The 24,039-nt window shown below is 37.9% G+C and overlaps 1 protein-coding gene across 2 annotated transcripts in view; it reads right to left on the bottom strand.

Moving 5' to 3' along the window:
* Positions 1-3,380: 3,380 nt before the first annotated feature.
* b4galt5 (UDP-Gal:betaGlcNAc beta 1,4- galactosyltransferase, polypeptide 5) overlaps positions 3,381-24,039 on the bottom strand; it is a 59,432-nt gene continuing 38,773 nt past the window's right edge. For both annotated transcript variants that reach the window (XM_036590892.1, XM_036590893.1), the window contains exons 2-9: positions 17,511-17,630; positions 17,107-17,220; positions 14,558-14,685; positions 11,833-11,949; positions 10,410-10,597; positions 9,018-9,140; positions 8,463-8,564; positions 3,381-7,535 (exon numbers count right to left, since the gene is read on the bottom strand). In XM_036590892.1, coding sequence (XP_036446785.1) covers positions 7,388-7,535; positions 8,463-8,564; positions 9,018-9,140; positions 10,410-10,597; positions 11,833-11,949; positions 14,558-14,685; positions 17,107-17,220; positions 17,511-17,630 — 1,040 coding nt within the window. In that variant the 3' untranslated portion in view covers positions 3,381-7,387. The remainder of the gene's footprint in view (positions 7,536-8,462; positions 8,565-9,017; positions 9,141-10,409; positions 10,598-11,832; positions 11,950-14,557; positions 14,686-17,106; positions 17,221-17,510; positions 17,631-24,039) is intronic.

The raw sequence follows: 24,039 nt of genomic DNA, 5'->3' as shown, positions 1-24,039 counted from the left end.
AAAAGGATAGCTGGCAAGTGAAGTTGGCCGCTACTTGACCTACATGGATTCTTTGGAAGTCGGGAATGTGCTTTACAGCAAATCAGGAAGCACACAGGAAAATCAATAAAGAGGAATTCCACTGATTTAAAAGCATTTTGGCATAATTCAGTCAGATGCAGTGGTTTGGTTTGAAATGGTTCATTGTAGGACAAATCTTAGACTCAGCTACCTTTACAGTGGTCACAATGTCTACAACACAGATATAGCCTTTTTATTTACTATCCAAAACCACCAGTCATCTCAGTTTTATGCGTGATTTTGTTGATTGGCAAAAAAGTGGTCAACCTGTGAGGAAAATGGGAAAATAAATTGGGAAAAAATTGAAAATAAGGTTTTTCCACACAACTGCTGGCATGTACCTCTGGCATGGATTTTCTTTTTTTTATATTGTCGCAATCAAAAGAAAAACACTTTTGTGCATCATTTGAGCACAGCAGGTGTCGTTTACATCGCGTGAAAATTTCATGAAGCTTGATTTCATGACCAACAGAAATGCCCCAAAATTGCCTGAAATAAAATCTCTTCACATTAACGTACATTGAACATGTTTTTGCCTTCTCCTGTAAAGTTACTGTTTTAGAGATACTTGTTTTTCTTTGGACAGCAACAATATGTTTTAGGGCAAAATCCAGTCTCAAAATTGCCATAAAACAATGCCTAGCTAGCTAATTCCAATGACATTGTGTTGGGCTAATCCTGTTATTTGAATGGCAAAGACTATATGGCAATGTTAGCAGCCACTCTGCTAAAATGCCCCATGAGTGGTTTTAAGTGTATAGCCGTGTATCTATGACAGAAAATGTATGTGTGTCTTGCTTTTTTAGAGAGAGGGAATGCCCTGGAAACCAAACTAGCAGCCAGGCTGTTTCTCAAATTGTGTGTAAACCACCTTCTTTGCACTGTGCAAATTATTTAGGCTTGAATTTAGACCACAGTAGCTGCTTGTGATTGAATCAAATCAAATCACAGTTTTCCTGTTTTCATATCTAAGCTTATAGGACATCCCATTCCAAAAACATACGCATTAATGTGGAGTTGCCCCCCTTTTGTGGCTATAACAGCCTCAACTATTCTAGGATGCTTTCCACAAGATTTTGGAGTTTGTCTGTGGGAATTTGTGCCCAATCAGTCAAAAGAGCATTTGTGAGGTCAGACGCTGATGTTGAATGAGAAGGCCTGGCTCACAATCGACGTTTCAATTCATCCCAAAGCCTTTGTCACAGGTTCTACGCAGATCACTGGAGTTCCTCCACACCAAACTCGTCAAACCATGACTTAAAGGAGGTCGCTTTGTGCACTGTGTTAGTAATTACTACCGACCTCTGCTTACAATGGCACCTGTCAGCTTAGTGCAAACAACATGTTCAAGATAATTCAATAATTAGAGCAAAAGAAAACTGTAAATTTGATCTATTGATACATGCAAAATCAACACAGTAACACAGATACGCTGTCTCTTTTATTTTTGTACTTCTGCAATTTCAACAATAAAAAAAAAAAAATTCTCACGTCATACAAATCATCATCTATACTCCAAGCATATAACACGAACACGTAAGGCTGAGACAAATGATATAGTGGCAGATGGCTTTAGATCAAGGAGACACCATCTCCTTACAATCACAGAGGATAGCATTTATTATTATCATTTTATTTATTTTTTTATCTAAACGTACATATCTGTTGGACTCATATAAAGACACTTAAAAGAATGTAGAATTCGGAGATGATTATTAAAGTGTTGGTTTGGTAGGCCAGGGAAATGAGAATGGATTAGATTTTTGGCTGGCAGAGTCACTCCCAATTAAGAAACTTCTCTCTGCTGAATCATTACCTTTAGAAAACGTGGGATTTTTTTAGTGACATTATAAGGATCAATGGCAGAACATACATGGCACCAAATCAACCTCTGGTAAACAGCTCCGAATGTTTGTTCAATATTATTATAGCTTTTGTTGTGATTTGTAAGACCTTTCTTTTTTATATCTTTAACTCCTAAAATACACTAAACGCTATGTACAAGTGGACTTGCATGTATATATGCATTAGAATTTTAAATAGATCTGACTATAAAAAAATAAAAAAAAGTGTAATAATATTGAATAAATTAAAACTTTTTTTAAGGCTGCCATTCGTTCGAGGGGGGAAAGATTCCTCCCTGTCATACTGAATGGATCAGAATGAATAAATTTAACATGGCTCTGGTAGAATGGAGACTGCCAATGAGGGGGTCTATACACAGAGAGATTTAGATAAAACGAGGCTAATAAAGAAATAAAGAAGACCAGTCTCTGAAGACACTTACAACTGATCTGTGACCAGATTACTCAACTTTCTTCCCAATATAGTTGTGTCCAATTCCAGCAGCTGGTTTAGTCTCCTATCACACATAGCTACCAAGCTAAGAGTGTAAAGGCCTGGTTTCATCTGAGACGTGCTATGTTCTCTGTGCATGTCGACATGCTTAGTTTTAGTTTTTTGGGGGACCTGTCTGTTGAACAATGCTGACGAGCGCACCATCACCCACTACTTTGAGCTCCGGCTTTACAAAGCGTTGGACTAGTTTAGGAATTTTACATTCAGTTTGTTCGCACTTACATTTAACCTAAAATTTCTCATTGTTGTCCCCAAATGTTATTACATTACAATATCACAGCATCGCGCTGGATTAGTATTGTTCTGAATGGTGGGGGGAGAGGGAAGGATATTTAAGCCCACTGGGCGAGAACAAGACTAGTCTTGCTCTCTTGGTCTCTCAGCCATGGATTGCTGTGGCATCGCCAAGGATCAAACTCGCAACCTCCAGAGAATAGTTCCCCTTTAGTGCCTCAAGACCAGTATTTTTCATTTATTTACCATTTAACTGAACCAGGCAAGATCAAATCCTTATTTACGAAGGCCTGGAAAGCACCTACGGACACAGTACTGTGATGTTGGTCATTACGTGTCAATCAGAGAAGCTGGTTCTGGATTTAAGCACTAGGTCACTACTGTGACACGACACAACTACAGGCGAAATACATTAACCACAGTTCTAAGTACAGACCCCCAGGCTTGGCTTTATCAAACCATTTCCGTCAGACGCTGGGCGAGGAGAGAAGACTGTAATTTGCTTGGCATAAGCCTCCCACTGCACCACCTTCAGTGTATTTGGCCCTGTGATTAGATTATGTGCCTCTGTGCCAGGGACAGAAGCATCAAAAACGAAGCCAAAGCTAAATATAGCATAATGATCAGTCACAGAAGGAAAAGCAGCAAGTCACACAATACTCATGTCTTTGAGGTCAGCACCATAGATTATCGATGGGATTCTGGGGTGGACAGGGGCTCGGAAAAGCGAGAACAAGCTGCCACTAACAAACAGTCTTTCTCTCTCTCCCTCGTTCAGGCGTCCTCATATAAAAATGGCTCTCCATTCGGCTAAACGGCAGATACAGTACGGCCTTTCTTCACCTAAAAAACACGACCGTACACGCTCGTGTCAGTTTCAGTGCGCTTGCTTTGTTTGTTTGTTTTTTTTTTTTTATCACAGCTCCGCTCATTTTACAGTAGTAGATCTTTTTTTTCACGTTCTACACAATTACAATCAAATGAAACAAAACATAATAATAAAAAAATAATAATAAAATCAACCACAGGTCCACAAAAGAATAAATACAAGAGGCCAGCCTCTAGGATGAATGCACACACACACACATACACAACTTCACGCACGCTAACTGACACTACTAAACTCGCTATACGTCAGGTCAATGTACAACAAGCCACGAAACCTGCGTGTAGTGATAGAGCTCCAGTCAAATGAAGGGGGGGTGGGGGGGGGGCATAAGAGTGCATGTGTGTGCGTGCGTGTGGGTGTGTAAGATCATGTGTAGTTTCGCAATCTAGTTTGATCTGCAGGCCCTTTGTCCGAGCCTGGCCCTCAAATTAAACATCCCACATAGCCTCTAATGGATCATTACAAATGGCTTCACCTATGGCCACAGTTAGTTTAACTGGCATAGAGGTAGCTAGAGGCACCGACTGAACAGGGGAAATGAGGGTCTGTTATGTATAAACACATGCTGAATAGTGAGAAGAGGCTGTGTGCTCTGGGATATTGACTTCCCAGTGTACTGCAGAGGTATAATGTAACCTATGCAAACACATACACGCACTCAACGTAGGAGCAGGCAGTACATCCTAATTCATGTCATGGTAATATTATTCTTTGTCGTATGATTAAAACAGGTGTGTTAACTGATATTGTGGGATGTTTGCACAACATTTACACAACTAATTTATCATCTACACTACCGTTCATAAGTTTGGAATCACATTCAAAAGCTTTCAATAAAATAAAATGAATCTACACACAGAAGAATCATTTTAGTGCCTTGAAGAACCATGTTTGCAAATGAAATGTGTGAGTGTGAAGAACATTTCAAAGCTATAAAGAACATTCACATAATGTAAAGGTTCTTTAACCAATTTAAGGGTTCTTAGTACAGACTTTACGTCTGTGGAAGTTCTTCAAACTTCAAAAAGGGTTCTTCTCACTTGTACATTTTATTTACAAAAATGATTCTTCACTGAAAGGTTCTTTAGGGCAGGGGTTCTCAAATTTGGTCCTCAGGGACCCCCAGATGGTCCAATTTTTGCTCCCATCTAATTTGCAACACATCGGGATAAAGCAAAGATGTGGACCATCTCATCACAAGAATCAGCACAAGGTCAGGGTTCTCTATAAAATGAAGTATTCTTCCTAGAAACTATATAATATGTGGAGGTTCTTTAAACTTTCAAGAGGTTCTTCATACCCACACATCTGACTTTCTTCACTGAAATGTTTTTTAAGTATCCAAAATGGTTTTATGGCATTACGCAAAATACCTTTCTAACAATCTGTGTGTAATTTGATGCTACTCCTCCACAACTTCACAAATTCGACCAATCGACTGTTAAAAGAAAAAGGAGATAAAAATGTCCAGTATTAGAAAGATTCCAAAATGAATGAAAAAGCTATATATATACCGTATGTTCAGATAATTAACAGTATATTATGTATATTTTAATAACTGTTGGTTTTCAATCCACACTGTATGAGCTATTGTTGAATAAAATAACAGCCATTTTTAATATGTGATTCCAACCTTCTGAACACTAGTGTAAATTTATGGCAAAGCATATTCTGCAGCCTTTCTCCAGTGATCCAAATGTGTAAATTAAAAAAATGTTCCTCTATTAAAGCACAAAAATATACTGCTATGACATCTTCCTACCACTACTCTAGCAGCTTCTGTTCCTATACTGCCCATGTCTGTCCAACTCTCCCTTTCAGACAGAAGTTACTGCCAATGCCTTCTGGTTGTGTGCCCAGAAATGGCTGATGATTAATTTCTTGCTGTAATGACTTAATCAGAGGCATCGGCATAGTGTCTAGCTTATGTGCCTCCTACTCTGACTAAATTATGATGTTGCAGAGCTTGGAAAATGTTGCAGAGGTTGGAGAGAACATTGGGTTAAGAATGATAGAAGCCCTGTGTAAACCAGACATGATGTCCGCTAAACAGTGAACCCAGTGTGTTTTAAACACCATAAACATCACTGTGTAAACATCACTATACAGAAATGTACAGCTGGTTGCATAACCCTGAAAAACGGGCATCATCGCAACTTCAATTTTGAAACACCAAGTGGTCTTCTCTTAAAAGAATACATCACCTAAGAACAGAATAGAGTAAAATAATGAAAGCTAGTGGTGGCTAGTGGTTATCTTGGTTGCATTTGGCCATTTCTAGGCTTAACTCAATATGGAGCAACTTTTTTTGTAGTTTTAGGTGAAAAGTTCAGCTAAATGACAAAATTGCCTAATGCTAATTTAAAGCTAGTGGTTATCTTGGTTGCATTTGGCCAGCACTAGCCATCGCTTAATATTTAACATTTTTTTGTAGTTTTTGGTGAACCTAATAAGATCACCTAATAAGACTAACCTGGCTAATGATGAACAACAGCTAGTGGTGGCTAGTGGTTTATCATAGCTGCATCACTAGCCTTTAGTCAACAACTTTGCTGGTTTTAAGTGACGTATTCCTTTAATCCAGACCTGCACAAAGGATAGAGGACAAACACTTTCAGAGAACACAGGCAGCCTTCAATTCCACAACAATTATGTCACCTTTTTGCATAGCCCTCTTCAATCTTACACGCATACACAAAGCCAATACGTATACATAAAGAGCACAACAATTGCATGGAGTCACAATAGACTTTTTCAATGCCCTCCTCTGTTATTATATATATTTTTTAGTAGATGCGTCAGAGGGGTTTGCATAGTCTATTGCCTTTTCTTAGTGCATTCTAGCATGGCATTAGCAGTCAGTGCGAAACCCCACCCACTCTCTCATGACTGAAAGAATGAAATGCAAAAAATCTGTCTATAAGAATGTCTTATGTCATCTTCTAGTGGTGTAAACAGGACGGCCTACACTTGTGTATTGCTCCATCATACGCTCAAACCTCAAATTAACTCGTCCAACAGGTCCCCATGCATTTGTTTTGGCTGTGAGTTAGTGCGCTGTTACCATACTGGATAAGGGCATGCGAATAGAGTCTATGCACACGAGAAACACTCAAACTCGTTGTGACACAAGATGCCTACCATGTCTGATGGTGTCTATCCCATTTATATCAGTGCATGTTCGTTTATATTGTATTGCACAGAACCCGCTGCGCTTTATTCTAGATGAAGGAATGAGACGTTCTCCTGTGGCAGCAACTAATGTATCCGCATTGAGCGCCATGCTTGTTGTCGCACTGGATAGCTTACTCATTCCCATTGTAAACACATGACTCCACTCTCGCTGTGGACTGTTTAGAAGACACACGGCACTCGTTGCTCTGGTGGTGTCTGGTTTGGTCAGCAGAGAGGTTAGGCGTGGCCAGAGTCCGGGCAGGTGAGCTTCAGCCGTTCCATTTAGCAAACGAATGAGGGGAAAGAGTGGCTAAACAAACGAAGCAATAGCAGAAGCGAAAGGCCGAAATGGTGTTGCAAAAAGGCGGACGGAGACCCGATACCTGAAAAGTGTGATGTGATATAAAAGAAAGCTCACAAAAAACAGTTCCTCCTCAAATTTAGCCTGTAGCAGTATGATGCAGGACTGCGTCGTCTTTCCTTCTCTAGAGCAAAAATGGTATGAAATGAAAATTGAAAACAAAAGTGAAATGTTCCGCAGAGGTTTGTGGAGCAGTGAGAAGATGAGTCCTGAAAGGTGTTCTGGCCTTGCTAGGTGATAGGGTTGAGTTGGGCAGGACTGATTCGTGTCCTGTCCTCTGCTCAAGTGTGAATGTGACAGAGTGATGGTTGTTAATAGTCTGCAACGAGGGCCAAGTCTCGGCTCAGAGCAACAGATACGTTGGTGTACAGACTCCGTCGGGACACTTGGGGGGAGTAGCGCAGGTTGTTCAGGCCGTCCAGCCTCTGCCGCTCCTTGGAGTGTCGGAGTAACGTGTACCTGAAAAATAACAGACAGACGGTCATTCATTCAGCAAAGATTTCTCCTTCATTATAACTAGGAGGATTCTTTCGAGTTGTTCACAAATTTCAGATTTCATGATTTAATTCAACTATTAGGTACGATTCTGAATTTGTATTATCTTATTTACCAAGTTGTATTAACCCAGGACAGTGCAAGCAAACACATATATGTCTGTATCAATTTTGTAACAATTTTGGACAGAAAGAGTTTTTCAAAAGAATAAAAGCTGATGTTAATGGAAAACACATTTTTATTTCTCTAAAAAAAGTAGTATCAATCATAATATAGCACTGATACTTCTTATATGTGTCAAAGTGGTCTATAATGAGTTTTGCAACAAAATCCTTCAAATATGAAACAAAATGCTTTGAATATAGGCTTGTCACAATTAGGAAATAAATTTTAGCTGGCAATCAGTTGCCATATAAATAATTATTATTAACAAAATAAATTGTCTTTTTGTTAACTGTATGCAACTTTTAAAATACAAGCCTAAAGCGGCTAAATTGGCTGATTAGCCTTCTTGCTTCCTTCTTGTGGCCAACACTGCTCAAGCTAAAACAAACAAACAAAAAAAAAAAACTTAACGTTCATAAGACTCATGATTAAGGTGATTGAGAAAACTAACATCTCTGGAATACAACGATGGTCAGATTTAATAACTGCAGTAAAGTTATTCCAAATTACACTGTAAAATTGCTACCTGATCCTGTACACTCAGTATGGGGTCATAGCTCCAGATGGGCTGCTTATTGTTTACACCTATCCTGTTTTCTAACATCTACTGAAAATCTAAGTGGGATACAAACTGTACTGAATCCAGTAAAAGTTTCACTGCAGGTTTATGGTCATTGCATTTTTTAGTATCACAGCTGGTAACCAGAATGGAGGAATGGTACTGACCTCCCCAGAAACTGGACCTCTCCTCGGTGGTGGTGAGGAATGGACATATAGCGTCCAATGTCTCCCGGAGGTCGGCTCACGGTGTAGCCAGCATATTGAACCCTGTAATACATGAACAAAAAAAGGAAGGTCACACCCAGCTCCGTATCAAAGACTTTGTCTAAGGAGTGGATTGTAAACATATCTGGTGTGCCAATACACTACAAAACTTCTAAAAAACTTCCAGTTTTATTATTATCTGCACATTTTTACTTATTTGCTTATCATAGCCAAAAATCTGATTGGAAAACATCATATACATCATCTATAAACTGCATTTACAGTCATTGTCATTCCACATCACTAAATGTGTTGTTGCTAATTCACTTCCAGTTTATTTTCCAGTTCCAGCTGCTAGAGGTGTGTTGAATGTGTCCACTGTCAAACTGCCAAGGTTAGTCAAAAATTCCTTGACAAACTACACTATGCTAGACATGCTTGGAAGCTAGTGAGGCTAGAGTTAAACAATTTAGAGTGGAGTTCCTGTTTGGCTTAGGTGAGTTAGCTAGCACTTACCTGTTCCAAAGGTCATCATCCTCCCCTCCCCAACCCCAGAAAGCATTGGGAAATCCATTTATCTTCTGAAACTGCTTGGAAGTAAGGCCGCTGACACCACCAAAAAACTCATCATAGGGAAGCCTACGCAAACAAACAAAATGAGAAAAAAACAATGAGTAGTATGGAAAAACAGAATAGAGGTCAATAAAAGAAGTCTCCCAAGAGTCAACATTTTCTTGTTTAACTTCATAGGATGTGACAGGATAAAAACAGAAGTGCCTGTGTGGGAAAGCTTCGGCTGGCTAAGCCTAAAGGAGAGTGTGCTCATGCATACAAACACTAAGATTTTCAATGAAGAGTTGAGAGACAACATGAGGTGTGAATCACATAATTCATTACATACTTTCATACATAATATATTTGTGACATCAAACATAATGACAAACTGGAATGGTTTCCACTTAAAATACTATACTACTATAAATACTCATTTGATATTCCTAAAAGAAAAATACAAAAACAAAACTCCAGTGCATTGCTAAGGAAGTTGGCTAAGAACATTTTTCGGTAAAACTGCTGTGTTAATTGTGTTTTTGGTAATGATGCAATAAGCAACAAGATTCTGTGCGTAACTGGGATTTTATCACGGGTAAGGGGTGCGAAGTAAAAACTCATCTACAGTGGTAAATCACTGTAACACATGGCCTCAGGTAGTTTACTGCTTTTATAAAAATCTAACAAAATAAAATATAAAATACACACAACTTCACTAAAGAATTTAACCTTTATTAATAATAATTAAATTCAAAAAACAATTCTTCCACCACTGTTGAAGATGGACTGTTGTCATATAACAATGAAAAATATAATATAGCAATGTTTATTGCAGAAACCTTTGCCTCATCCTATATAACTATAGTACTAACTAAATTACCACTGTAACAATAATGCTAATTTTTAATTATATGTTGTGTTGGCATCAAGCTAACGATGCCAGTGTTTTAAGGCAGATCTTACCAAAAACGCACAAAGCATGCAAGACTTGCAAGTAACATTCTTATTTTGCAGTTTTATAGTGAATCACTCAGGGAATACTTTAATTCAAAATGAATACTACATATTAATAACAATGAATATTTGTCTAGAGAGTAAGTTGTCTTCCCTCAGTATAACCAGGTTCTTACTTTATCTATTACTACACTCTGTGGTCCATGCGAGCAGCATTAAAGTCCATTTACAGCAAATTGGTTTTTAGTGAGTTGGTGCATTATTACAGAATGCAGTTGTTGTGAGGCGGTCATAGGTGTGCACATACAATGGCAAATACAATTTTCTCTTTACTGAAAACATATTGAGAACAACAAAACACATGGTATTGTGAAATCGTATGGTTACGCCCCAGGTACTTACATGTATGAGTACTTGTTGAGCTTGACAGCAAAGTGTCGTGGCATTTCGCTGCAGCCGTAATAGTTCCGGTCGTTCTCCAGAATGTGGTCGACGTCATGAAATATTACGCAGTCCCATTGCAGGTCCTTCATGGCCTCTTTAAAGCCCACATTGAACAGCATGGCACGATTGAAGGGCTCATCACTGGCCTGTGAAGAACACGCACACACACACACACAAACTTGAACCTTGCTGTAACTTCAGTTATCTCATGGTCAGTGATAAATGACTGGCTGCTGAGTGCTGACAAAAGATTTTCTGGATGTTACGTATCATACTCTGAATTACTCTGGCCTTCTGTCACTCTCAGAGAGGAGATAAACGCTTTTGAACCCTCATCCACCATTATGAAGGGGAGATAACATCGATAGGAATGTTGGTCCACGACACCCCAGTGGATGTGCTACAGCGTGGGTGTGCATTACATCACTGTAAGATAAAGACAGGTGCCGGGTCTTAATGGTTTCCCAATAGAGGTATGGCAGCTGTGTCTCAACATGCTTCAGTGACACAACTCTCTCCTCTAGGGGGTGCGGGTGTGTGTGTGTGTGCATGTATGTGTGTGTGTGTGTGTGTATATATATATATATATATATATATATATATATATATATATATATATATATATATATATATATATATTTATATATACACAAATGCATATACACGCACTGATGCATTGAGTTGAAGGTATAGATTCAGCTTCATTGATTTTGGGATGTTTTCAGCAGTTATAATTTATTTAATATTTAATCAGGTATGCATTCTATTTTTGGCCAAAATTCTAAATTCTTTTAAATGTACAAACACAAATAAGCTTGGTTGGATAGACAAATAGATTTACTGAACAATAAAAATACATGCGTACATTCCATGCAGTTAAGTGTTGAGAATTTAAAAAAAATCCCATTGTGTTATTTTATTGCTCATCTTCCACTACTGTATACAGTTGTATGCAAACCTTTGAACATCCTGTTTGCTGATTTTCTAATGGAAAATAACACATTCTCTAAAGAAAACAAACATATATATAGCATTTTTCTGCACAAATTGTATTTCATTTTTGCCAAGTTTATTGTTTTGGAGAAAAAGCATAAAATAAAATGGCATAATGCGCCCCCACAAATGCAAAGTATGTTCATTGCAGAGGAGGTGTTAACTTCTTTTCACTTAAAAAAATCAACAAAACTTTAATTAAATAATTATGACCAGGGCGCCCAAACTTTTGCATATGACTGTAAATATGTATGTAGGTATTTTTTAAAAGTAACTCTGAATCTTACCATTATAATCAAGTCAAATCGTGTCTAATCCTAAAATTTCTTAAGGCACTGAATCACTTCCTAAAGAATCATATTGTAATTGATTTGCTTTCTTTCCTTACCTGTTCAACAACGTAGAAGCCGAACTGGAGCCTCTGTCTCTGCAGCGCTGGGATGAGGTGCCTGAAGAGGATAGGCAGATGCTCATGACGATTTCGGAAAGGCACCAAGATGGCCACCTAATCCAGGAAGAAAGAAGGCATGGAAGATAAGGTGAGTTTTCCCAAATTTTGATGAATTAATTAAATAATTTAATAAAATAGTGTTGGATGATACTGGAGTTCTGTAAATGATTAAGCAAATATTTACACACCAAACCACAATGGACTGTTATTTTCTTTTTTTGCATTTATTCTAATGTTTGTTTTTTGAACAAATACATCTTACTACCCAGATAAACAGCTTTACAGATCCTTTTTTTTGCACAGTGCTATAAAGGGAAGTTGCAGGCTAGAAGAGTCTATGCTTTATAGTATTCTCGTCAGACATCAAAGTCCTGTCTTTGTTAAACTGTGATCACACACAAGCACAGCCGAAGCTACTTAACTGGTGTCAGAAAGAAAGAGAGAAAAAGAAGAAATCCATAATTTCTGTTTTTACATTTTCAAGTGAAACTATTGTAAATGCAGTTTTCACCTCATCTATGATAAAGTTACAAAACTTTCTGTGTGAATGGGTGTCAGTAGAAGACCTGAGCAATTCACAACAAAGTTAGGAAAGTTAGTTCTGAGTGGTATTTCAAAGTGGTGCTATGGGGAGAAGAGCTTTCTGTTCTCTGCTCTTTTTCACCCCCTTTAACACAGAGTTTTGAGAAATCAAAGATATATGGATAGTTGGATAAATTGATAAACCAGGGGTCAGCAACATGAGGCTCTTTTACTGCCCTGTTGCAGCTCCACAGCAGTATTAGATTATTAGGTAAAAATAAAATAATTCTCCTTTGCAGTAAAATAAAGCTCTGCTGATCGTTTTAACACAGTTTTAACAATAAATGGTCTTAAACGCTGGAGTTGGAGAATGTATAATTGCTAATTCACCCTTTAACCCTGAAGATCGGGACACAGACTGTTGGTCACCATAGCAACACAGACACTCTTACCTAGCTAGTACGAAACGAAATGGAAAAGATAAAGATTTAAGTCAAACATAGATAATTTGGGGATGAATGGACTTATTTGCACTTATAAGCACTTCAGCTGGTTTCCTGATATGTTTAATCTGCAACCAAAAAAGTCAAGAAGCTGAACCATTAAAGGCAAAACGGGAAAATTCTAACAAGAAGCTGGCAAATGAGAAGCTGACTTCAGCCTCGTAAAAATTGAACATTGAGAGACATTTTACAAGAAACTATTCTACTCTTGAGGAAAAGTTTCCTGTCGGAGATGTGAGAAAACCGGCTACAACTGAGATAAAGCTTAAAGTAGAGCAAAGTAAGTCTGCGTTTTCGTTTATATTATATATATTTTTTTGGTAAAAGGGCAAGATGGCTCTTCTTAACATTTAGGTTGCCGAACCCTGGGATAAACAGACACACAGTGTAGGGATTCATTTTTTGTTTATGAAAATAGACAATGATATTCTATTCTATTTTGTTCTATTCCAACACCCAATTTCTACACTTTAGTCAAGTGTCAAGTCAAGTGATCTTTATTGCCATTCGTCAATATAACTTGTATATTATGGGACGAAATGTTGTCTTCAGGTCTTATGGTGCAAACAAGACTACACAGAATGCAGATACACAGTAGTGTGGAACAGTATATACTGGCATCAAATATAAATATATGATGATAAACAGTTAAACAAATGCTTTGGAAAACTGATTACAAGATACAAAAGGATATATTTTGGACCTGAAGTAGCCACTGTGTTCTAAATGTGCTGCCATCTTGTATATGGATATGTTTACGTGTCTACATTGGCAGTTATGTAAAGGAAAAATATCTGATTTCAGCATCTGCCCACAATCCTGATACCAGTGCACCCCAAAAACAGATGCCCCAAAAAGTATTTGGATATTTGTGCCATACATAAAATGTATTAAGTTCACTGTGTTAGGAAACAAATTGTCACACCAAGTGGCATGTATTTTAAATACACTATTACAAGCTTGATATTTAGTTACTTGATACACCTCTGCACATTTGCATCCAAAATGTCTTTGTATATTCAGAGTTAATGACCCATCAGTGAACACAAGCTCAGACACAACTGAAAGAAAAACAGCCCCAGACTTAGATGTTTTCATCTCTGTGCTTTACAGTACCCTTAGTGCTGTCTGGTCTGCTTCTGTAGGCTTTCTCCACACACCATCAATTTGACACTGTACTAAAAATTTACCAGTGTCTAAATGGGTAAAGTGTCCAAATACTTTTTTGGGCTCACTGTGGATGGTAGGGATGGACATTTTTTACTATTTAAATATCCACAATACTTCCGCATACAGAGCCACTTAAATGTGGCCATTTCACTTAACATGAGACAAAATATCAACTGCTGGTGTCCTGCTGTTCTCTGTTCTTTGTCAAATGCTCAGTTAACAAATTATTTAAAAATGACAAGATACATGTTTTTTTTTCCTTTATATTGAGTTTATTCTTATTTAAACACCCCACTAAAAAGAAAACTATAATTCCAATTCCAATATCCACATATTCAAAAACCCATGCCCATTCCTAATTGAAAGGGGCATGAAATGGTAGGGAACAAGGAAAAGGATTAATAGATGGATATGTGATGTGACATAGTAGGGAGAGGGAAGGATAAAGGCATGAGATTCAAACTCACCTTCCAGCGGGGGATGCAGTCCTGAGGCTTCCAGTGGCCGCCGAGGCCCAGGCTGGGGTCCGCGTGCCGCAGGCTCCTCTCCACCTCCTCCAGAGCTATCTCGCTCATATTCACCACCAAACGGCCCTCTGAGGGGACATGAGACATGATTTTAACAGGAAAACTCTGTGAGGATGACGAAAGCAGTGTGTAGCATACAATACTCAAAACAACACATCCCAGAATAATGAAGTTCTCTCAATAAAATCTCCTCTTAATGTCATCAATCTTGGCTTGCACGACATATCACAATATATCACACTAGCCAGCTATACAAGTTATAGACTTCACCGTAGACCAGGCATGTCAAACTGGTGACCTTCCGGGCCAGAGTGCTACAGCGATTAGTGTTTACCCTCATCTAACGTTCTGAATTCAGTTCATAAAGGCCTTGATAATTAGCTGATGAGCTGATTCAGGTGTGTTTAATGAGGCAGTGTGCTGAAATCTGCAGTGTTTTGGCACATAAGGACTGGATCCTGACACATGCTGTAGACCATACAGCTACAGATTTGATTGCCACTGAGCAGAAATTTCAGTCACATCAGTTGACCAACAGTAATAGGCACACTCTAGGTTATTAATAATTAACCGATTAACCATTAAATGATGAATACAATTAGGGGTGCGGGAAAAAAATCGATTCTTAGACGCATCACGATGCAGACGTGAACGATTCTGAATCAATTCACAAATGTCAAAAATCGATTTTCTAAATACGTAATTTATAACGTAATGTTGACGGAACGCAAAAGGCGGAACTTGGAAGTGCGGAAGTGCAGCGGCCGGACAGTCTGTGGCGGCACATAACAAAAACACAACTGGATGAGCGAGAAATCCGACCGGCTCCCTCTGCATTGAAAACCAGGTTAGGTCATGAGTCACAGCACAAATGTTAACATTTTGTCCTTTCAACAAAAATCAAACCACCTTGGGAGCCGCAACATTTAATGTCCAGTATGTCTCAGTATGTGATAATGTCCTAGTATAGGCTAAACATTATAAACGAAAACGCAGATTTACTTCGCTCTGCTTTAAGCTTTAGCTATAGCCGCTTTCCTCCCATCTCCACCAGAAAACTTTTCCTCAGAAGTAGATCAGTTAAATGTCTCTCAACGTTCGACTGTTTCACGAGGCTGAAGTCGCTTCTTATTCTCCAGCTTCTTGTTCGAGTTTAACTGTTCGACCTTAAATTCTAACGCCGAATGTAAATGCGGCACCATTTAAGGTGGAATGGGAGAATTTGAAAGAGAAGCTGACTTCAGCTTCACCACTTTTTAGTGTGTGACAGTCTCTCATTGCAGATTTAACGTACCAGGAAACCAACTGCAGTGCTTATAAATGTGAATAACACATCGCTGCTATGTGACCTGCAGTCTGCACGCCGGTTCTCAGTCGTTGCAAAACAGGGCTTTCGCGCTATGTTTCACACGTCCCGTCTCAAAGATATTTTACTGACACAGCGACCCCCCCCGTCTCTACAACGAGACCAAAACCTAAGTTATAAAATAACTAAAGAAAACAGGTAGAATAGCTGTAACGTGCTGCGTGGACATCCACTGCCACTGGATCTTATTTCACCGTAACTGTGCATTTTATCGCAGATGAGTAGCAACAGCTTCTTGTGCTCCCAACAAGAGCACTGAATGAGAGCCTTCTAGTTCACTTGCCACATCACTTCCATTTGTTTTATTAAAAAAGAAATTGGAAGTAAATTCATTATGGATCATTACAAATACTTTGCTTTAAAAGTACCAAGTCACTTTAAATAACAATAACAAAGAGTCACTTAGTCACTTTAAAATGAATATTGTCTCTATATTCTGTGCATATTTTGTGTATATTTAATATTTCAGTTGGTTTTTCTTGTATTTTTATTTGTACTTATTTACTTTCTGTAGAGTGATTAGCTGAGCCTCACCACAAGCATTTCAATGCATAAATGTCCTGACATGTTGCGCAAGTGACAAATAAACTTGAAACTTGAATTCGAACTTGAGCACAGTGAGAAAATATAAATGCTATATAGAAAAAAGATGCATCGATAATCGTTTTATAATCGCATCGTAGCCCACTGAATCGTAATCGAATCGAATCGTGCCTAGAGATTCCCACCCCTAAATACAATGATGTTTAACCAATGCTTTTGTTTAAACATTTAACTTAATTTCTGATAAATTATATTCAAATAGGCAGTTTTCACTCAGCTTGACTGTTTCTGAATTATATGCATGAATGTGCAAAAGCAAAAGAGCTCTACTGAGTGATAGACAACTCTGGGTTTTCTGGAGTCAACTCCAACTCTCGAATCCTCAAAACTTAAATATGAATTTTGAAGTCTGAATTAATCATATTGTAAATAAACAAAACAAAATATAAAATGTCCCATAAGTTTTGCACAGGACAAATTTTATGTGTTTTTGTCCCTAACATGTTTAGTTCAGCAAATAAACTCAAAAAGAAGAAATTAGGAAAGAACAGAAATAAAAAAGAATCTGGACACAACATACTCATGGTGGGCAGTCTCTCTGGACAGATGTCAGTGGGCAGGTAGGTGAATCCTGCAGGCAGATACGGAGTGGGGGGAGCAGCTGTTTCACTCAGGTTGAAATCATATGGATAGTCTAGAGAGAAAGAGAGAGAGAGAGAGAGAGAGAGGGAGGAGAGAGAGAGAGAGAGAGAAAGATGCATAGTGAAAAAGATAGAGCGTGAGATAGAGCACAGATTCATACATAAATTCATCAACTTACAACAAATGACCTGTCACATCAGTAATGGTAGGCATTTTATTATCGGTACAGAAGGGAAATGGCTTTGCTGTTTATTGTATGTTCAATTACGAGCGAGGCAGATGAGTTATTAATGGCGGCTGACAGGACTCCGCCTGGTTGAGCACTCAGGTGTCGTTCTGTACCTGTTCCATTGATGCTGTAGGCACTTCTCACCACCTGCTCCAGAACCTGAGCTCCGATGTTCCTCACGTTCTCCCGGATCCTCATCCCTCGGGCCTGCACCATGAACAGGTACTCATTCACTGTAGACAGAGAAAGAGAGAGATGATTTTCAAATGCATGTCCTTTAATTTTCCATCAGTGTCATGTATATATCCATTTTCCACTCATCTCATCAAACTCGTCATTCATTTCCACCATCAACAATAATTTTCATCTTTGTCATTTTCCTTTTTTTAAGAATACAAAGGCTGTCACTATTAACTGTATTAGTAATGGTGATTCATTGAGTACCGTAAGTTTGTAAAAAAGACCAAATAATAAAAGTGGACTCAAATGAACAATAACAATCCTAGAAATGGTACACTAAAATGTTCAGAAAATACCATATTTAAGTGTGTTGTCTTGTGTGAACTAAGAAAATTCGCAAAACGTAAATTAATTTTTTTGCATAAGACTGTAAATCAGGCTGTTTCTCACTGTATTATAGGGCAGTAGGACAATTTCAGTTTATGTTAAATGTGTAATGTCATTAAGCCCACTGTTGATTCATACAGAACGTGAACTTATCACAATATATTATTTTTTGTTTAATCAAGTTATTGTGACAGTCTTAAAAAATACAACTCTCCTGTGGCATTACACTCAATCAGTGTGTGGACATTTCACCCAAAGTGTCCTAAAAAATTCTGTGCTTTCAAGGAGAAACACAAGTAACCAAGACCATTACAAATTTTTGAAAAATGAGAAAGCATGAACTGAAGCAAGCAAACACTCCCTCATTTAAAAGTAATCACTGTGTTCAATTATATCAAACCAGATTGCTGAAGAAACACAAAAGAAATGGTTTTACTAGTATGTAATTACAATTACATACTTTTCTAGTATGTAACTGTAAAAGATTTTAAATAATTAGTAGGAAGCTGTAAAGAAAGAAGAAATTTAAGATGAGTCCTCAGTAAGTGAGAAAGCTATAGAACACTGAGAAATAAAGTTATTCTGAAATGAACATTCAGCACATGCTGCATTTGAAAAGTGGTCAAATCTCAAGGGAAATAACTTTTCAAGAAATTACCGTAAATAAGACAATTATAAGTATATTATTTACCATTTCTTGGTGTTCCCAAAACTTGAAATACTGAGTAAAGTGTTCTATTTCAATCTACACTGTATATGTTATAGCTGAAGCAAAAAAAAACTGCAGTTATTTCTATGGTTAAGTAATTCCAACCTTTTGAACAGCAGTATAAATGCTTTAAAATCTAAAAGCTATTAGCTTAGACCACATGCGTCAGGTTCCAGTCCTTGCAGTCAAAAACACTGCAGACTTCAGCACACTGCCTCATTAAACACACCTGATTCAGCTCATCAGCTAATTAGCAAGGCCTTCATAAACTGAATTCAGAGCGGTAGATGAGAGTAAACAATAATCTCCGTAGCACTTTGACCCGGAAGGTCCCCAGTTTGACATGCCTTAGATTGTCACCTTGATGTCTACAATATTCTCTGAAGAGCACAATGCACTAACTTTAACACACCTCTTTGTTGCTTATATAAGGTATTTCTACTTATATTTATGTATGTACATACTGTGCAAAAGTTTTCAGCACATGAGTGAATATTACATTTAAAACGATATTAATCTGGGCAGTAAGTGTTTATGCGCCCAGATAAAAAAATAATAAAAATTACAACGACTACAAGCAACATTAATACAATAAATAGATTTTCTATATGTTCAGGTGTTTGTTTAAACTATTTTCAAAGCTCTCCTTATGGAAATCCAGTAATTAATAACTGATACCTGGTTTGGCTTAATCAAAGCATTATTCAGTAGTGTGCTGGTGTGAATTTAACAAATCCATTTGATTGCTGGGGGCACCTTTATTCTGAAAACAAGAATTCTTGTTACTTTTTACTGTATCTGTTTTTTTGCATCTGTTCTAATAATATATATGCTATTGTTACATGTAGAAACACACGGTTTCACATATAAATGTTTCTTTTATTATGTGCTTAGGTGCCTAAGACTTTTGCACAGCATTGTATTTGGATTAAGTTTGTGTTGTGAGCAAGCTGCTGTAAAGGAGCTCCGAAAGGTGGGTCTATTGTTTTTGTGGAATTCTAACACTAATCTTGATAAAGAAGGAGAATGAACAAGTAAGAACATGTGTGTGTGTGTGTGTGTGTGTGTGTGTGTGTGTATGTGTGTGAGAGGTTTTGACTGACGTGACATGAGGAAGTCAAATATGCTCACTCGCCCCAGTTTCACACCCAACCGAATGACCTCAATGTGTCACCATTAGAGTAAAGAATACTTTTTTTCTTTGTATCGTTATTTTTTCTTTCTGACAGCAGTCATAGTATCACTATGTTATGAAAGAAAACACAAAATATTCTGGTCACTATAGACACTCTGCTCAGTAAATTTGAAGAGTTTTATTCCAAAATGCTGTAAATCCATTTGAAAAGAGAATGACAGCTAATGTATAATGTAAAACACATTAATTTCTCTAATAAAGGTGGTATTAATCACAATATTGCACTTAGAGTTCTTGTTGTGTAAAGTCCGTTTCCAACAACCACAAAAATAAATAATAATAAATAAAATGTGGTTTATAAGGTGTTATGGAATAAAAAAATATATATATATCATTAGGGAAATATATTGTCTATACTGGTATACTGATCAGCACTGGGAAATATATTGTCTATACTGGTATACTGATCAGTACTGGGGAATATATTGTTTATACTGGTATACTGATCAGTACTGGGAAATATATTGTCTATACTGGCATACTGATCAGTACTGGGAAATATATTGCCTATACTGGCATACTGATCAGTACTGGGAAATATATTGTCTATACTGGCATACAGATCAGTACTGAGAAATATATTGTCTATACTGGCATACTGATCAGTACTGGGAAATATATTGTCTATACTGGCATACAGATCAGTACTGAGAAATATATTGTCTATACTGGCATACTAATCAGTACTGGGAAATATATTGTCTATACTAGTATACTGATCAGTACTCGGAAATATATTGTTTGTACTGGTACACTGATCAGTACTGGGAAATATATTGTCTATACTGGCATACAGATCAGTACTGGGAAATATATTGTCTATACTGGCATACTGATCAGTACTGGGAAATATATTGTCTATACTAGTATACTGATCAGTACTCGGAAATATATTGTTTGTACTGGTACACTGATCAGTACTGGGAAATATGTTGTTTGTACTGGTACACTGATCAGTACTGGGAAATATATTGTCTATACTGGCATACTGATCAGTACTGGGAAATATATTGTCTATACTGGCATACCGATCAATACTGGGAAATATATTGTCTATACTAGTATACTGATCAGTACTCGGAAATATATTGTTTGTACTGGTACACTGATCAGTCCTGGGAAATATGTTGTTTATACTGGTACACTGATCAGTACTGGGAAATATATTGTTTATACTGGCATACTGATCAGTACTGGGAAATATATTGTCTATACTGGCATACAGATCAGTACTGGGAAATATGTTGTCTATACCGGTATACTGATCAGTACTAAGAAATATACATGATGTCATACTGTCTTTACTAGGATACTGTTAAACAAGTATACTAATTTTTAGCTTTAGCAGTATTCATCAGTAAGAAAAACTGTTACACTATTATATTAACTACAATGCAGAGTTATCACTATTTAGTGAATCATCATCCAAGACTATTCCAGCACAATTTCAATGACATATATGCATAGACGCTGTATATATCACAAGAGCTGACATCCTTAACATTAAAGTCAACAATGAGATCCTTGCATTGTAAAAAAGGATTCAGTGTTTTAACTTAAAAAGTAATCTGGTTGCCTTAAAATTTTCAGTTCATAGAATTTCTAATATTAACAAAACAATAACCTGTGTTTTACATTCTGTTCAATGAACTCAAAATTTTTTTAGTAATCAGATTACTCACTTGAGTTTTTGAAACCATTTTTTCAGTGTAACAACCCCTTACTGACACATACTCACACAAACCATTACTCAGTTACTCATCATTTGATCACATGTTTAAAATAATAGAAGCGAATATCACACGTCACACGAAATTGTAGAGTTGGGCCATTAATCCACTGGGACTGCATATTTTAGCATATTTTGAGCTGCCCAGTCTGAGTGTCCATTCATACTATTGTAGTTTGAAAGATGATATCTGTTAACGTAGCCTCGCTCTGCCTGGATTCCGACACAGTGTCTTTGTGCACATTTAACAGTGTAGAATTCCTACTAAAACAGGTATGAATGAAGTAGTAAAGTAGTACTAAAAACATTCTAAAACATGCCATCTTAGAAGCTTAACAGCCCAACTTCACAACAACAGCCCAACTAAGCCCCCAAAATCCTAAATCTCACCAATATCACGTGACACAATCAGACTGGACTTGTTTGTGCCCATACACGAAACAAATCCAGATGGGGAACGTGGATATCACTGTGATCTGGGGAAGGATTTGGAGTGGCAAGTTGTGTGCCTTCAAGAGCTGGTTATTATAGAGCCACTGAAGTTAGAGAGGCACTCATGCATTTGCCAGTGTTCAACAAGAAGCTACTCCATCACCTCACATACACATCCCTTCACCTTTTTTCCTCTCTGCTAGCTCTCTCATTGGCTGATGCCTGAATCACTTTTTCAATTATGTCGCATCTCACACTAGAGGAACTGGGAACATTTTAAGTTGTAAAACATCATCCATCCATCCATCCATCCATCCATCATCTAAACCGCTTATCCTTCTGGGTCGCGGTGGGGTGCTGGAGCCTATCTCAGCTGTCATTGGGCGGATGTAAAACATCATGTTTATAAAAATTTTGTAAGGCCACTAATCACTTGAGAGCTCGAGTGGAAGGCTACCTTATCACACTACCAAATCATCAGCTTGTGAATGAGCTCTTGACCAGGAAGTTCACTGTGGATTGGAAAAAATTATTGAAAAGTGCTCATCAGGGTTTAAACTAGGCTACAGTATTTTTAGCTTGCGCCCAGCTTGATGCAGACATATGAGTGAGGAATCAAAAATGTGGGCCTACATACAGAACCTTTATGGAGTTTACGGAGTAAAAACATCCCTCAGTTGAATATTTTAATAGCCTCACATTCACGCAGCAAACAGACTTTACAGTGTAACCTTGTTAAATTTAAAGGTTCGACTTTCAGAATGGGACACACTGCTGTCCTTTCCAATCATTTTTTCAGGAGCTTGTGTGTGAGAGCATTGCAGTGGGTGTGTGTCCTTCTTTGGCACTCGGTCACAAGGCTGCGCTGATAAAACAGAGGACAATGACCCTTTATAGTGTGGGCTCTGGCCTCAGGATAACCCTCAGTTCTGTTTGGCTTTGAATGCTAGAGAATGGTGCGTGTGTGTAAATTTTCTTTTACTTAGTCACTGGTGATATCTTCACACTGAGATAAAAAAAGCTTTTGCAGACCTGCTGTGCACCATCCCTGGGCAAAAACTACACAATTTGCAAATGTTTCGCAAGTGTTTGTGGGTCAGGTTAAACAGAGATGACAACATGATGCGGAAACAAGCAACCAACATCATTAGCAGTACAGTAGTACAGTGTGTATAATGTAATAGTATATGTTTTGAGATGCAGCCATAGTAGCAGCTAGGGGTGGGTAATATTACATAATTAATGTAATCAATTGTCGTAATCATGTCACAATACATGTTTCTGAGTATATTGTGGACGTTGTCAGTACTGTATGTTTTATTATAAGCACAGTATGTGAAATGCACACTGGACAGCGCTTGTCCAGCAGTGAGCTGAAGTTTTTATACGCTACATGCAAAAGTGGACTGTCCTTTCTTTGGACAGTAAACAAATTAATGCTCAAATGGCTAAATATGTCTCTTTGGCCCACCTCATAACCACTACAGGCTCGGAATATTTATACTACTGTAAAAAGGGCTGACACATGCAGGCCTAAATTTACACTCTCTGTCACGTCTCCTGTAGCCCGCTGATTTGAATCAGACCGACATTTACATGAGCAAGACAGCAAAAGAGAGAGAAAAAAGACGGAGAGAGAAGAGAAAGAGAGAGAGAGAGAAGAACACAAAAAGATAGAGGTGTGAGAGATAGCCTCGTCAACACTCTCACAGAGGCGCTGTTCATTTTTTCAGCCTGCTCTGGTGTGTTGTTCAGGCTGATTCTCATGAGACTGAGCCACAGTTTGTTTGCTCTCTTTTCTGGGCCACTTCACCGTGAAAAACACAGTTTAGAGGCCACACAGGCCCACTGGGTGAAGACCACTGAAGTGAGAACATGTACAGGTGCCAGTGATTCAGATTACATAATCTTAGGCCATGCTCACTTTACAGGCTTAATTCTGATTTTTCACTCTGAGCTGAGAAGAGGAAAGCGTGTTTTGATGAATTCTCAAAATTCATCGTGGAAATG

Source organism: Colossoma macropomum, unplaced genomic scaffold (genome assembly GCF_904425465.1).
Source record: "Colossoma macropomum unplaced genomic scaffold, Colossoma_macropomum, whole genome shotgun sequence".
NCBI classification, from domain to species: Eukaryota; Metazoa; Chordata; class Actinopteri; order Characiformes; family Serrasalmidae; genus Colossoma; species Colossoma macropomum.
This window is presented reverse-complemented; position numbering and strand designations above follow the sequence as displayed.